Source organism: Filicampus tigris, chromosome 1 (assembly GCF_054856515.1).
Source record: "Filicampus tigris isolate MCC_2025a chromosome 1, RoL_Ftig_1.0, whole genome shotgun sequence".
Lineage (NCBI taxonomy): Eukaryota > Metazoa > Chordata > Actinopteri > Syngnathiformes > Syngnathidae > Filicampus > Filicampus tigris.
Window position 1 is genome coordinate 32,257,256 of NC_141217.1, and position 16,934 is coordinate 32,274,189.

General features: G+C 43.0%; 1 protein-coding gene across 4 annotated transcripts; it reads left to right on the forward strand.

Annotated features, from left to right (window-relative positions):
• The first annotated feature begins 812 nt into the window (after positions 1-812).
• LOC147153615 (interleukin-17 receptor E) lies at positions 813-15,620 on the forward strand. 4 transcript variants are annotated; one of them, XM_086033264.1, is made up of 18 exons: positions 815-1,267; positions 1,465-1,680; positions 2,466-2,481; positions 2,550-2,639; positions 5,082-5,170; positions 5,297-5,389; positions 5,479-5,581; positions 6,783-6,931; positions 7,013-7,081; positions 8,717-8,783; positions 8,870-9,054; positions 9,158-9,205; positions 9,727-9,772; positions 10,572-10,723; positions 11,203-11,268; positions 11,339-11,390; positions 11,459-11,566; positions 13,959-15,620. In XM_086033264.1, exons 1-18 carry the CDS (start codon positions 1,190-1,192, stop codon positions 14,732-14,734), a joined length of 2,403 nt encoding a protein of 800 aa, XP_085889390.1. In that variant the 5' UTR covers positions 815-1,189; the 3' UTR covers positions 14,735-15,620. The 4 variants fall into 4 exon arrangements, with proteins under 4 accessions (XP_085889409.1, XP_085889390.1, XP_085889399.1 ...); XM_086033273.1 differs by having other exon boundaries at positions 8,873-9,054; XM_086033283.1 differs by lacking the exon at positions 8,870-9,054 and having other exon boundaries at positions 813-1,267; positions 9,123-9,205.
• Positions 15,621-16,934: the final 1,314 nt, after the last annotated feature.

Here is a 16,934-nt window from a genome sequence, read left to right on the forward strand (position 1 = left end):
CTTTCATTGTGACTCAACATTGGTCCCATGCCATCAAAATGCCAGTTTTACAGTTTTGTGCTTAACATGAGACAGAACGTCTTTGATGTGGCTTGTCGATTGTATTCAACGGGCTTGAAAAACGAGCGGATCCAAATTCGGCATCTTTAGTGACATAGTTACAACAGTCATTTGAGTACCTGTCCACTCAACTCAAATTAACGTAATGCTGAGTCACGACAGCCCGTTGGCGTTGGGACACGAGACAAGACAATGTATGTGAGAAGCGGAAACAAAAAAATAAAGAACAAAGTGTCGGCCTGGGCAACGGTGAAAACCCCAAAACATTCTTCAAAAAACAATGCTTGAATTTCAATATGTGGTTTACATGAAAAATAGGGGTTATGCACCCCCACCCACGCTCCCCAAAAAGGGGACATCCACTCAAAATTAAAAAAATAAAATTGAAAGCTTGAAAATCTGCTAACAAATGACTCAACGGGTGGTGAACTGTGAGTACGTGGGGGTTTACTTTACTGTGAAACGAGCTAACAATAGCATTAGCTACACATTATACACATGCTCTCTCTACCCAGAAATAGAATAGATATGATAGTTGATGAGATAATGTGTACTACCAATCAGAGCAAAGCTTTATGACATTCAAACTAAGGAGAGCAGTGATCCAATCACAGCAAAGCTAATTTACATATCAAATATGATATTGTGAGAAATCCAGCTGTCTCATGCCAGGTGTTTACACCAAGTAGAATTTGTTTGAAAAAGAGTGTCCTGCTCTTTTCCAACCCCAATTGTCTTGCAAACTTCATAAAGGGATATCCAAGATTATAAACATAAAAAATTGTTGTGGCGTGGGCACTACAATTGACTTTTTTTTTGTCATCATAGGGTGGCATAGTTGTTGGTTTGTATTGTGGCACGACCTTCTGGCGTGCCGTTTGCATGTTGTCTGCAGGTGAACTTTTGGAAAATTAGAGGAAACCGGATCGAGTTCCGGGGGAAAACCCACTTGAGCACTGGAAGAACAGGCAAACTCCACGTAAGAAGGTCGCAGCCCGGATTCGAACCTGCAACTTCAGAAACATGGCGCAGATTTGCTAATCACTAGCTCACTGTCAGCCCGATACGATCCATTTACTAATGAAATAGTGGATTGTTATTGACTTGCTGAAAATGTCCGTTGCCCCAAATGAAACTTGCCGTTAGCTTAAATTGCGCGTGGATTGTCAGCTCGAAGAAGAGTTCGGCAAGTGAACTCTTCTTAATGGTAAATTCATGGAAAGTTTTCTTGTTTTCTGAAAACGTTCAAAATGACTTGGGAATTAGGCTAACGATATGTTGCTGTTTTGTTGTTACTTTTGTTTTGTGTACATGATTTAAAAATCTCACACTAAACTGTATTAAAGTAAAATCCAGAGTTTTTTTTAATGGATTTTTTTTTCATTATTGTGTGGATGGCGTGAGAGGCGGAGTCGGGCGCGCCATCAAGAAATCCTTCCTGGACCACGCCCACTAACCAGCCCCACAACCACGGGCTACATGAACGGTTTGTCGAACGTCATTTCTTGTGCAGTATTTACCTCGAAAGCTGCGATGCTCTTGGAAAGTTGGCGCGTGGGCTCGCTCGTCCTCGTCGTCGGGCTGCTGCTTCCCTACGGAAACGCAAGCTTCTCCTGCCAGGTGAGTGAGTGCTGACCTGACTCACAGATGACGCTTTTGCTACAAGCAGCAAATAAATGGCAACAGACGTTACTGTCCAAAGTACATTATTCAACTTCCACCGACTCCCTCCACTTTTGTAAAGTGTATTCATGAAATGATTTGATCGGCCTTGTTTCTTGAATTCCTTGTTCATTTGAAATGTCTGTTCTGAGTAGCTACATTTGGTTGAGCACATAGTGACAACAAATATAGCTCCCAAGAGTTGAATTTACGAGATGATATAGAAACATTTTCCATTCACGTTTTCTTGATAATTAGTAAAATACCTCCACTTTTAAAGCGGAAGTCAACCCCCAAATTTTCTTTTTAATAATTTGTTCTATGCAGCCCCACTGGTTTAAACAAAGCATTCTAATTGATATTGTGTTTGTGGAATATGAAATAAGGAGTAAAATCAGTATTGGTTCATCTCAGGGGGCAGCCATTTTGGCTAGGTTCACATCACAGGAAAATGCGACCCAAATCGTATTTTTTTGCCCATATGCGACCTGTATCCGATTTTTTAATGACAGTCTGAACGGCTCAATAACGATTTTTTAAATTATTATTATTATTTTTTTTTTTTCAAGTCCGACCTGGGCCACCATTGTATGTGGTCCTACATTCGATATGTATCAGATTTTTTTTGCAATGTGACCGCAGTCTGAACGGCCAATATATTCAGAGGTTATGTGCTCCCGGCATTAATGGGTTAAAAAAACAACAACAAAATAATCTTTGTGTGTTTTCTAAATCCACTCTAGAGGGCCCATGAAAACGGTGAGTCAGGTGAAGTCTGACCGCTTGTCTTCATGTTGTCATGACAATGAATGTTGACTTGTGGGCAGCTGACGAGGTGGACGGTTGCCCCATCAAGACCGGCCGCCATCCATCCAGTAGCAAATGTGTCACCGTCCGGGTTTGGATTCAGCATGGAGGTACAACACTGCATGGGACAGTCGAAAATGCTTAACATGCACAGCATCCGTATCATTTGGATGTTTTCACACGTGCAAGTGGGCTACGGAAATGTTCACGGAAATTTGGGTGACGATAGATCCAAATATTCGGACATTAAAGGACGTTCCGTTTTTTTTTACGCTAAGCATTTTAGACTTTGCCCAACACTGCACCCTCATCAACACTCACCCTCATCAGATTTCCCATAATGTGACAGAAGCCTTTCGAAAATAATGTGTCATGTCTAAGATTATATACAGCTATGTACGGGTAAATTACAACTTTTATAAGATTCAGTACATCCCGAGTTACCAGGTATTGAGCAATACTAAGAAGAATTAAAACAGATGTGTAATTGCATCAGGTGAAACTTAACATGGTACACATTTCTTAATGTACCAAATATTCTATATTTGTTTAAAAATAAAATGGATTGTGTTCAATGGGGGGAAAATGCTGTTTTTAGTTTCCCAAATAATGGGGAAAAAAGGACATTATAGAGCTGTAACTTTAATACCATGATGGTGTGATACCACAATATTTTGTTGGCCTTTTTTCACTGCAAAATAATGAGCTGTTCTCCTTAAAATGTAATTTTGCTCGCCAGTGTAGCATTTAAGTGCGCCACTTCCAGGTTCGTGTAACGCGGCCAATCGGGTGCCGGTATTGCGAATACCGGCACCCGATTGGCTACGTAACCCACGTGATAATATACACGTCTGAAAAATACACTGATGATTGCCTGACTGGCGCACGTGACATCTCTTCCACGTACACTCGGTGTTACAGTACATTAGTCTTCCAATTAAAAAAAAAAAAATAGAACTAATGTGAATTGAGGCACACGTTGATTATGAAGACTTTTAATGCATTTAGTGGCCCGGGTCTTTTGTGTGGCTTCGCAATCAATCTTCGAGCGAGACGGCTCACCTATTTCAGCGTGACATGCCGTTGTCTAGTGGGGAGCGGTGCCCACTTCAGTGGAGATCTCCGCTTCGGCCGACTTCCAACCCTTGCTTCGGACAACACATTAGAGATAAGTTGCTCTCCAAATTTAAAGCAGAAGTCAACCCAAACATATTTTTTTCAAGAATATGTTCCCAGCAGGCCCACTAGTTGAAACACAGCATTCTGATTAATTTAGCGTTTGTGGAATATAAATTAAGTAGCAAAATGCACTTCTTTTTAGCCATCTCTGGGGGTGGCCATTTTGTCTTCTGTCGACTGAAAATGACATCATAACTGCTTACAACGACCAATCACAGCTGACCTGTTCTCTGAATCTGAGCCGTGATTGGTCGTTGTGAGCAGTTGTGATGTCATTTTCAGTCGACAGAAGACAAAATGGCCGCCCCCAGAGATGGCTAAAAACGAGTGGATTAACACTTATTCCACAAACGCAATATTTATCAGAATGCCCTTGTTTCAACTAGTGGGCTTGCATAAAACATATTCTTGAAAAAAATATGTTTGCCTGGACTTCCGCTTTAAGCAATTCGGTATGCACAGAAAAAAAAACTAACAAGATGATTATTTTATTCATTGTTACATGGCGGGTCGAGTACCGACTGAACGTGTTGTGTTGGGTTATTTTAAAAAGCAAAACCGCTGCATGTTCTCTTCTAGGGAGCCGCCTTCATGAATTGCCTGCGCAACGCTTTTCATGTGCTTCCCAGTAGTCACGTTGCACATGTATATTTTGCCCTCTAGTGGTTCAACACATGTATTACCATGGATAATGCCACAGGAGTCAGGACGCCATTTGACTGACTGTAATCCGGATAGCGATTTTGTTTTGTTAACTGTTAACCTTTAGTACCTTATCCCTTTGCATGCGAAGTATGTCCTTGTGTCTTTAGACCCTTAAAATCTCTACCAACGTATGCATTTATATACCCTGGAAGTGGAGGTCTTTGTTTCCTCCTAAAATAACCATGTGTTATTTTTGCAATCATTATTTTATAAAAACTGAAAATGTCTTGCGTTAAAACGCAAAATATTTGCAATAAAATGCAATAGGATTGTGTTATTACTCAATCTTAAATATTCTCGTGATGTCCCCTAGCTTTTACATACGGCATCATCATCATCAGCATCAGACAGTCTTGTGTTGGCAGCTAAATGCTATCTTGATCAAACAGTTGTAAACAATTCAATCCACTCACGATAATCCCGGGCCGTAAGTGGATGTGAGCAGGAAATTAGTCAGATAGTGATCGTTATATAATATTTATGAGTGCAGTTTATTCATTTATATTTTGGGGAATGGATGGAAAATAAAAAAGCTGAACTTTATTCATTAAAAATGTATATGTTTAATATGCTATTGTATTCAGTCGTATTTACATAGAACTACTTCTAGTGTTTGTCATCATCATTTTAGTTGTTGTCGGATGAAATGAAATGTATGATTGTTCCAGACTTGAGTCAGACCCCCACCATTGAAATCACGTCCTTGAGAAAAGAGATTATCCGGCCCGTCTTCAAATACAAGAGGACAAAGAAAAAGGTTTGACCTCTCATTTTTTTCCCCCATATTTTCTGGAACTCTTTATTGGTCTTCTTCATCGTCATCATTATCATCATCATCATCATCATCATCATCATCACCCCATCATCTGTTTTGTGTGTCTAGTGGCACACCAAGAAGAATGGAAATGAAATTCGAGTGTGGTGTCACGAGAGCTCCGACCTGCACGGGCCACATAGCAACAACACTTTGAGCTCAGTAATGTGCCGCCTCCATTTTGAGACTATTTTCGCCGCGTTGATCGTCAGTGCTCCGCTAATACTCACGATGCGGGCGTTTTCTTCCAGTGGGAGCTGATTTGCGACTGTGTGGAGGCCACGGTGCGGCTTCCGGTCACCGTGTCCTACAGCGCCGCATCGGTGCGCTGCAGCGTCAGTTACACCCTAGAAGGTAGCCCCCCCCCCGTGCGCCGCTTCAGCGCGACAACAACACACCAATGTAGAGAGGCCAGTCACGGCTCAGGATGCGGATGTTCTTCTTCGCTTTTGTGAGGCAAGCGGAGCGTTTGGACTGCTGAGCGCTGACGTGGTGCATTCGCCATCGGAATCTCAATTTTCCAATGTACAAGAAAATTGTCCCACCCCGTAGGGTGTTGACATCAAAAACGGCAAGATTTTTCCTCTTGAGAGAGAAATTGTATCCATCAAAATTTTAGTTTTTAACCAGAAAATAAAACCCGCTGAGACTGGGGTCTCTTTTTCATGGGTGATCTGACCAAGAAGACAGAACACAATGTATTTCATAAACAGTGTGCACGTTAAAAAAAAGTCCAAACTATACATTTAAAGATCGCAGTGCACGTCTTTTCTTATTTCTTTGCTCTTTTCCACGCAAGCATATCATTGGTGTCCCCACCAAAGTTTTTCTGAACTGCAGTTTGAGAAGCATTCTGGCAGTCACAATTGTCAAAAACAGTCACCGGTGTACAATTGACACTATCCATGGCAAGTTTCTCGAAACGGGTTTATTGCCAACCGTGCCAACCTGCAACTACCATCGCTGATGAAAACACTGAACTCTGAAAGCAGGCGTTTGCGCAAGGCCGGCGAATTGAAAGTCGGCCTCGACGAAAGCTCCCTTCAACAGGAGAAAGCTTGACATGTTGCGACTTCTGGTTGTTGAAAGGATTCAAGCGCAAGATTGGGAGGCTCAACAAGCTGAATGCGTCAGTTGTGCTATTCTTCTTTTGCTCCAATGTCGTCAATTGGGAATGATTTGAAAAAAAAAAATAAAAAAATGTGCAAAGCCAGAACTGACAAATGCTGACAAACGTCTGTCGACTAATACTCTTTTTTTTTGCATGTACTGCAGTGTATACAGTGATCCATACTAAATTCTAATAGCGGTGTATTGAATTTGACATTTGTGCAACAACTTTGCTAGGTCCACACATGCATTGGTGTGAAAAGCTAACTTCCTTGTAGAAGGGAATAATTTACTTTGCTTGCCCAGTAAATGATTGAAGAAGTGTGCGGAAGCTTGAGAATCAAAATATCTCCCCCAATGTCCCTTACTGTCATGTCATGCGTCCGGATCCTGGATTTTTTTTTTTTTACTCTACTGAATCCTCCAATCTTCTGCGTGACTTCAGATCCCGTGCCCAGCTTCTCTTTGTCTGTGGATCGTGCGTCCAAATCCATCAACGTCACCGTGGAGTCGGAGAATAAAGTCCGCGCGAGGTGGTGCTACAAGCAGAGTGCACACTTCTGCGTCCAACGCTCGCATTCCAACGTAACAATTGTAAGAGTCGCTGCACATGCCTAAACTTAGGCGCAACAAAACATGAACATTTTTATTTATTTATTTATTTAATTTTTTTAGATTGACCCAGCTCAGACCCGCTCAGCTCTTCTCAACATCCCGTACGTGCTTCCGTGTGTCTGCGTACAAGTATGTTCATCTCCAGTTGCATTAACATTCTAAGGTGCTGTTTGCCAAAGTCTCTTGAGTCAAGGCATTTCCCCAAGCAAAAATTATCCATCCATCCATTATCTGTACCGCTTCTCCTCACAAGGGTCGCGGGGCGTGCTGGAGCCTATCGCAGCTCTCTTTGGGCAGTAGGCGGGGGACACCCTGAACTGGCTGCCAGCCAATCGCAGGGCACTCAGAGACAAACATCCGCACTCACAATCACACCTAGGGGCAATTTAGAGTATCCAATCAGCTTACCATGCATGTTTTTGGAATGTGGGAGGAAACCGGAGTGCACGGAGAAAACACACGCAGGCACAGGGAGAACATGCAAACTCCACACAGGGAGGCCGGAGCCGGGATCGAACCCACGACCTCTGAACTGTGAGGCGGACGTGCTAACCAGTCGACCACCGTGCCGCCGCAAAAATTATGAAAAGTGAAATAATGATGATGATATTGTCTCGGTGTACACACAAATGGACCTTACTGAATATGAAATGTGGGCCTGTTTAGCTGACTTTGCAAAAAAATCTGCTGTGTGAATGGCAACAGACTTAATTTGACCATCTGCTGAAAGGGATAACATTTATTTGGCAACACAAACATAAGACAAACACACAATATGTTTAGTCAAATTGCCCCCTAGTGAAGCTGCATTCTTCAGAGGTTGTTTTTTTGTTTGTTTTTGGCTTTTATGCCGAGTCATCAAGCATTACTGCCATGCCCTTTTGAAATGTTTCCACTTCAGTCTTGCCTGTCTGTCTTCCTCAGTGTTTCTCCAGCTTTATTGAGCCAAGGCATGTATTTGACAAGTCCTCTTAATTAGGGATGGATAGTATTTTTAGTTTACTAATCATTTTTTCGTGTAACATTTTAGTTATTTTATTTTGTCCTATTGATGCTAACTTTTTAACGTTGCTTTGAGTTACGTTATTGTCATTGCGTCTTTTAATATTGACTCGTTCTTATTTTTTTTTTACTGATTTCATTCATTCGTTTTTTTTAATCCAGTTTCCTCACAGCAATTTGCGGTCAGTAAGCTAGCGCTTCAGTTTCCTTCTTTTCAGTGCTTGCATACTGCGCTGTGTCAGAAATTGTGTGCGCGTGTGTGCGCGCATGCGTGAGGAATTCGTGTGTGTGCGCGCGCATCTGTTTGTTTTTCTGTCGATGCCATGGGGTTTGTTCGCTTTGCTTGCCTTTTATTTTGGATGGATTGAAGTGCAGTTTGTGCCCTCTAGTGGAAGAGCATTGAATCATTCTGCCTGTCATAATCCGTCGCTGGCATATATATATGAACAGAGAAATATTTGTAATGAATAAATGTTCATTTCAAATGAAGTGAAACTTGGACGATTTCCCGCCGCGCCCCTGAAATTCTCTTGTGGCTGGATTGAAGTGCAGTTTGTGCCCTCTAGTGGAAGAGCATTGAATCATTCTGCCTGCCATAATCCGTCGCTGGCATATATATATGAACAGAGAAATATTTGTAATGAATAAATGTTCATTTCAAATGAAGTGAAACTTGGACGATTTCCCGCCGCGCCGCTGAAGTTCTCTTGTGGCAGCCTGGTTGGGAGTCAGGTGCTCTAAGGTTCCCTCTTGTGTTGGCAGGTTTATTACACCCACACAGACACCCTCCGCAAAACGCTGTGCCCTCTACAAAGCATGCCTCTACCAAGTGAGTATGCTTGACAGTTGAAGAGATAGTTACACATTATTTTCGGTTGGGGGTTAATTATCCAAAGCCGCATGCGTGTATGTCAGTAGGCGTGGAAGACACGTGGCTGTCCTCGGTGGTCACGCTGTACGAGTCCACTTTGACCTGGAGCTCGGTGTGTCCCGCCCGAGGCTTCCCCGTCCTTGCTTCCCTTTGCTGGAGGCATGGCGAACGCGTCTGTACCCCCTTGCCCAACTCCAGCCTCGAAGCGCAGGAAGACGGGACTAGCCTGGTACTAGCCAAAAGCCTTTTTAATTCTTTCTAGCGGGGCCTCTTTCCTTCGTCATGTGTTTATTCAAGGTCGACTCATTGAGGCTGACGTGTCCCCTTTCCAGATATTCGACATCTCTGCAGTGGACAAACACCCTCAGATGTGCGTGAAGGTGAGAATGCAACGGAAGAGTACATAGAAATGAACCACATCAACAAATGTACCCATAATGTCAAGATTAAAACCCCTTTACATGCTGCTCATGGAATCTCTCGGAAAAAAAGAAATGGAAGAATCCAAGTCATCAAGTCACAATTGACCAAGAATGTAACGTGTGTGTGTGTGCGCGTGTATGGAGAACACACAGTAAGAAAGGGTTCAACTCAAGTCATATTAATAAAAGTCGTAACAAAAGATTCTACTAGTCCGGTGTCATGAAAGGCAAATTGCTCATCAAGCCTGTCCTGACTCCTCCCACACCTTCTTATTGACACCATTTCTTAATTCTTTTGAAGCAAAGTGAGTACAAAGTCTTTCCTGTAGTGATTCATCTTGACGCAATACCAAAATGAACTTGATGACGCTAGTTGATGATACCAAAGAAAGAAGCCTTTAAATGAGACGCGAGTGCAAAATGAATGGAAATAATGTTTGTTATGACGCTGATGTTTCCTGTATGTTTTGTGGTTGCAGTTTTCCCTGCAAGGCAGCCACAACATCTCTTGCCCCTTCCCGGCTGGTGAGTTAAATCAAGCCTTTTTTTTGTTGTTGTTGTTGAGGCAACTTTGTTTGATGCCAAATCAAAGTTGGCAAACGTACTTTGTTACTGGTTGGAGCAGCTCCCATCCTGATCCATTTTTTTAACTTGTCATCATTCTGGTCGCAGGAGAGCTTGAACCTATCCTAGCTGACTTTGGGCGGTGGGTGGGCTTTCAACCTGGATTGGTTGCCAGTCAATTGCCAATACAAATATACAACAATGTAAACAAGCATTCACACGCACACTGAAACACAGTTTAGAATTTGAGTCTTCAAGGAACTTTTTTTTCATTGTGGGAGGGACCCAAAGTAGCCCTTTAAGCTACTAAGTTAAAGGTAGCTTGGCACAGCGGAAAGTGCTAAAACTGTACAAGCCTTAAATATGTGTATTGTTTTATGGGTTAGCGATGTTCACGAGGGAGCTTGAAACAGTCAACGCACACGACATCATACAGAAGGCACACATGCGAATTGGAACGTAGAAAATATAAATACACTTTCTCCGAAACTTTGATGAAGGATTAATCATGCATTTGCTAACATTAGACAGGATATGAATTTGTTTTGAAATCATCTGGAGTTCATCATTTGCTTTAGATTTAGACTATGAGGATATTCTTGGTCTGGGTCAAAACTGATGAAAATGAACAGTATGAGAGCGTTCAGATAGTTGAGGCCCTCGAAAGTACAGCGGCGCAGGAACGACATCCCGGTGGTGGATCCAAGAGGCGGGTTGCGGTTTCCGGTCGGAACGCGTGATGCGCCCCTCTGTGTTGCAGATATGTCATCGTGGCACGTTTCTCTGGAAGCTGGCCCGCGCACGCTGTCTGTGCGCATCAAGTCCTCTGTGGCCGCCACCTTCTCGGCTCAAATGTGCGTGCTGAGCCGAGGGGAATGCGCATCCCGAGGGCCCGTCCGCGCAGTCGCTGCGGTGAGTAGTTAAAAGTGATGTGGACGACCTGTGCGAGCCTCCAAATTCTTCTGAAACTTCCTAAGAGCCGCTCTGCTTACAATAATAATAATAATAATAAAACAATGAAAATTTCCCCACTGTGGGATCAATAAAGGTATTCTTATCTTATCTTATCTTATCTACAATACCATTTTTATAGCGCAACAGTTAGAGCTGTAACAAAGCACTTGACATACAAACAACAAAATAGCCAAAATACAACAAGTGAAATCAATAAATGAACATAAAACACTTTATACAATAAAACCCGGAAAAGAGCTGAAAATTTCAGGTCTCATGATTTTTTTTTTCTTCTCCTGGTTTGCCAGCCAGTGTAAAAGGAAAGTAGTTCAGTCCAGCAAAGTCCATGTCAATTTTGAATTTGAGTAGATGCCGACGGGTCAGGTCAGCCTTTGTGAAGATCGCAGAAATGCTGATTTGTGTGCAATGTTTGTCAGGGAGCCGCGCCTGAGAGCAAAGTGAGCGTGCCTCTCCACTGGGCTGCGGACAGAGCGTGCGTGCAGGTAAGTTTCAAGCAGTGCAGATCGCGGGATGCCGTTTCGCTTTTGCGTCTCATCGGTTCAACCCGTGCAGGTGTGGCAGTCATTTCCCGCCCTTAATGGCCGAAGAATTCTGTGCCCACACCGTGAGTACGCTCGACATTCCAATTGTAATTCCAGATTGTACCGGTCGTGCGTTCTCTTGTTTCTGCAGACACTCGTGCCAGACGGGGTGCGCAAGCGGTGGCAGCTTTGATTCTTCTCGCCATGCTTACATTTTTGGCCATTTTTCTCCACTCTCTCTCAAAAAAGGGAGCTACAGGTCAGTCGCATCATTTCATTCTTTTTTTGAAACGCGTTTATATTTCTCTCATTGAACAGTCTGATATCTGAAAATGACACAATTAGATTACATTTGACGGATGAAGCGTCAGTTTAAAACAGTGTATTGATGCTCTCGGGAAAGTTTCGGGCCAAATGCAAGAGGTCCCACGGTTCCCAGATGAACAAACCCCTGTGTAATCTGGGGGCAACCATCCGCCTCAAACGCTTAGTTTGAAAGATTGAGAGATAAGTCTAAAAAAAATAAGAACACCTCCAACATTTTTGCAAATATTTGTAATGAGACAAGCCTGAAGAAATGACACTTTTCCTACAATGGAATGCCAATTTACTATCCACTCAACACACAACCATGAATGCCTAAACCGCTAGCAGCAAAAGTGAATACTTTTTGTTTACTTTGGAGCAAAGTATCCTTTCGTCATAGCCACTCATGAAAACCAGTTGCTGAATGCTGCACGCTGCGAGACCATTCAATTGGTTTCAGCCTTAAAGTGTACGTCAACGTAAACATATTTTTATTCAAGAATATGTTTTATGCAATCCCACTAGTTGAAACAGGGCATTCTGATAAATATTGCGTTTGTGGAATCAGTGTTAATCCACTACTTTTTAGCCATCTCTGGGGGCGGCCATTTTGTCTTCTGTCGACTGAAAACGACATCACAACTGCTCACAACGACCAATCACGGCTCAGATTCAGAGAACAGGTCAGCTGTGATTGGTCGTTGTAAGCAGTTGTGATGTCATTTTCAGTCGACAGAAGACAAAATGGCCGCCCCCAGAGTGGGCCTGCTTGGAACATATCCTTGAAAAAAATATGCTTGGGTTGACTTCCACTTTAAATAGTTTTCATCCATTAATGTAAAAGTGCAACACTGTATGCCAAATTGGAAGTTACCTTTTTTAATTTCCCAACACAAAATATCACATAAAAAAAACTGTATGGTTGAAAATCACCCGATGTTAGTGTTTTAGGGTTAAGCATCAAAATACACCCCTTTTTTGCCATCTCAGGGGGCAGCCATTTTGTCACTTCTGTCGACTGAAAATGACATCACAGTTGCTCAGGGCTCTGGTAGCGATCAATCACAGCTCACCTGTTTTCTGAAGTTGATCCATGATTGGTCGTTTTGCTGTTCAAAACATATTCCACAATGCCTTGTTTCTACTAGCATAGAACATATTCTTGGAAAAAAATGTTAAACGTTTTTTTTTTTTTTTTTTAAAGAGGGAAGTCAAGTCAAAAATCTTTACAGCAAAATGTTCTACGTTGCCCTGCTAATCTAAACACGGCATTCTGATTAATATTGTGTTTGTGGAATATGAATTAAGCATAAAAATCCAACCATTCTTATCCATCTCAGGGGGCGGCCATTTTGCCACCTGCCGTCGACTGAAAATAGCATAATATTTGCTCAGAGCCCTCAGCAACTATGATGTCATTTCAGGTAACAATCAGTCATGCCAATCAGCCGTGACTGGTCGTTACCTGAGCCCTTTGCAACTGTGATGCCATGTGCTTCGACTGACATCAAAGTGCTTGAGGGCTCAGGTAACGACCGTTACGGCTCACCTGTTTTCTGGGTGTGGTCATGTGATGCTTGCAAGCTGAACATAGAGCAATACAATTTTCGACTTGACTTCCTCTTTAAAATGGAATGAAATTCCAACATTTTTAAAGCAAGATTTTATTTTTTTTTTAGGAATATTGTATGTGCACTTGTAAAAACAGGCATTCTTGTGAATTTGCACTCTCGCTATATAAAATGTGATATAAAAATGGTGGCTCCCGGAGGTGAGTAGATGTGATTAAAAAAAAGAAAAAAATTATATATATATATATAATTTGGGGAATAATTTCTTTAAAAGATTGAAGTAAACTGCAGCAGATAAAGAAGGTACGCACATTTCAAATGAAACAAAGTTTTGACTAAGCTTTAGCTCTGCTTGACTTTTTTTTTCCCTGAGCTGTGAAATAGGTTTTACAATAATAAGTATGTTTCAAATTTGTATGTAACTGTGGCTAAAAAGTGAACCTGGAGCATCTCTGTCACTAAAACGCACAAGTGCTGTCATTGCCAACAGCTTCTCAAATGTCCACACACTCGCCTTTATTTTTTGCCTTTTTCCTCTCTTTGTATTCTTTTTATATAATTCCGTTGGCCAAGTCAATCCTCTTCTTTGCCAATCGTGTCATGTTGTTTGCGGTTCAGTCAAATAATATATGGCGCCTAAAACTGTTGTTTCCGCATAAGAACGCCAGGTGTGCTGCTAGGGTCATTTCATTATCCTGTTGAGTGGCGTCATTGGGGCCTAAGCTTTATCTGATAGCAGCATTTATGATTTCCTCTCTTGTTTCCCTCGCGTAGCTTGGCTGTCCATCCAGAAGCCGGTGTTGCTGGTGTGCTCATCGGAGAGGTCGCTGCACATTTCGGCCACGTGCGCCCTGGCTTCTCTGCTTCGGGGGGATCTGAGCGCCACGGTCCATGTGGCCCTGTGCGCCCCAAGCTCGCAGAGGCAGGCGGGCGCCAGAGCAGAAAGCGGCGTGGCCGACCTGGGCCCGCTGCCCTGGCTGTACGGGCAGTGGGAGGCCGTGCGGGAGGCGCAAGGAAAAATCGTAATCATCTGGAGTCCCGAGGCCAAGAGGACATACTTGAAGTGGAGATGGCGTACGCGGGGCAGCAAAAAGGAGGATGACGATTCCCGGCGCGACGCCGGACGGCGAGGAAAGCTTAAGAAAGGTGACGCCGACGCGTGCGGGGAGAAAGAACGGGCGATAGAGAACGAGCCCTCTGCCGTCATCGAACCCGTATTCGCGGCTGCTCTGGCCTGCCTGGAGGGGGCGCTGCGCCAGCACAAAGGCGGAGGAGTGGCCTTAATCTACTTCCGAGGACTGGGCCACAGCAGGGACATCCCGGAAGCCTTTCGAGACATCCCTCGCTACTGCATCCCGCGGGAGTTGGGCGGCCTCATCCAGGAGCTCGGAGGCCAGAAAGGAACAAAAAGTGCCATTTGGTGGCGCTGTTGGCACAGATTGCTTTCAAAGGGGGCGTCCATGTGGCTGACGCGACAACTCGCCCGCAGACTACAGACGCTGTTGCCTCCTGGGCAAAGGACAAAAGGCCCAAAGCGATGGGTCACGTAAGTCGGAAAAAAAAACTGTCGGACATGATGCGGGGAAGTTTCAAGTTAGCGCTGGCAGCCATAAAAGGAAACGAAGCGAGAGCACAACAGTTGACGGAGAGGCACCGGTGAATCTCTCCTTGTGTGACTCCTGATGACAACGAGAGTTCTCAGTTACAGCGGCTCAACCTCTCCTTTTTTTCAACCAGGTAGGGCAAAACAGTTTCTCATTTACAATGCCGACCAGAGTCAGTTGTGGGAGTCGAACCGCGGACCCTTCAGTCAATGAATAACCCGCGCTACAAACTGAGCCGCAGCAGCCCAATTTCAGGCTAATCTGTGCACATGAGCATGAAACAAGACTATGTAATGATGGGTACTGGAAGTTGCAAAAGTGAATGACTGATGACGCCCGTTTCGAATGCTGAGGCTGTTGCTGGCCAGTCAGAAGAATGATGTCTGTTCTAAAGGCCTAAAGGTCTATCTGCACCTCAAAGACAATTGGCCCTCTTTTGAATACAAAAATGTACAGATTTCAGACGGAGGAGACAGTTGTTTTGAAAGAGGAATGAGATGGGCCTTCTATGTTAAGGTTGAGAAAGAGGAGGTGGTTCACAACACCACAGATCTCCCACATACAAAGCTGTCCTTCCATTCCTTCCAAAGAGACTTAAAGATTGAGCCTTGAACAAACAACACAGCCACTTTATTCTCCAGAAACGCATTTTTGTGTATCTGCAAAGTTTTTTTTTTAATAATTTGGACATTATGTCTGCATGGAGCTCGGTTGTGTTGTGTTTTGTTTTTTAAAAATGAAATTGTGATACTGTCGCAAGGCTTTTAAATCCAATTAATTGCTTTTTACAATTCTTTGACATATTTGAATCAATAAAAAAGTATTACCAAGATGCATGGCTAAAGCTGTGATTTTACTTTTGGTCTACAGAGGTGAATTGATTCATTTAAATACTCAAAACATGTAATGTAACATGAAAGCTCAGCCATTTGCCGTACGCAAGTACGTGTGACTGAGGTCATGGTGAAAAGTCACCATGGTATTCTGCCGAGCACAACATTAAGTGTTGTGAACAGGAATGCCACGGCGGCCTTTGGTGACATTAAACACATGGCTTTGCTTTACACGTGTTGGGGCGGTGAGTGGGCACCTTTCTATATGTGACAGACAGTGTCCTTGCACTCGTTTGTGCATTTTCAGATTAGATCTCGCAAACAATAGCTGAATCAACCGAGCCTTTTCTTTTGTATATGCGGTATATATGTTTAAACATGTATGTGTGTATGTATATATACATACATATGTGTGTATACATGTATACATATCCATCCATCCATCCATTATCTGTACCGCTTCTCCTCACAAGGGTCGCGGGGCGTGCTGGAGCCTATCCCAGCTGTCTTCGGGCAGTAGGCGGGGGACACCCTGAACTGGTTGCCAGCCAATCGCAGGGCACACAGAGACAAACATCCGCACTCACAATCACACCTAGGGGCAATTTAGAGTATCCAATCAACTTACCATGCATGTTTTTGGAATGTGGGAGGAAACCGGAGTGCCCGGAGAAAACCCACGCAGGCACGGAGAGAACATGCAAACTCCACACAGGGAGGCCGGAGCCGGGATCGAACCCACGACCTCTGAACTGTGAGGCGGACGTGCTAACCAGTCGACCACCGTGCCGCATGTATACATAAATGTTTATATATATATACATACTATACATTTTTATTTGTATATATACATACTATACATATATATATGTGTGAATATATATGTGTGTATGTATATATATGTATATGTATATATGTATATGTATATATGTGTATGTGTGTGTGTATATATATATATGTATGTGTGTATATATATGTGTGTGTATATATGTATATGTGTATATATATGTATGTGTGTATATATATGTGTATGTATATGTACATGTGTATTTATATGTATATGGGCCCCCACTCAAATCTGTCCCCCAAGCAACAACAATTTACTATTATTCCTTGCCGCAAAAAAGACGGACTACAGACGAAAATACGGATTAAATACACGGCTTTACGACTATGCTTAGTCCATCAATTTTTAATTTTTTCCCTCATTCGTCAACCGTCAGCAAAACAGGCGTCCGTCACTAGGCGGATAGACGGAACGGTCCATCTAATAGACGGAATGCCCAGCTCTATTAATTTATCACATTAATTTA

Excerpts from the sequence above, each read along its gene's own strand:
- LOC147153615 (XM_086033264.1), top strand. The coding sequence starts at position 1,190 with ATGAAACTTGCCGTTAGCTTAAATTGCGCGTGGATTGTCAGCTCGAAG. Across the intron at positions 7,082-8,716 it reads TTCCGTGTGTCTGCGTACAA|GTTTATTACACCCACACAGA; the intron begins GTATGTTCATCT and ends TTGTGTTGGCAG. Across the intron at positions 11,391-11,458 it reads AAGAATTCTGTGCCCACACC|ACACTCGTGCCAGACGGGGT; the intron begins GTGAGTACGCTC and ends TTGTTTCTGCAG.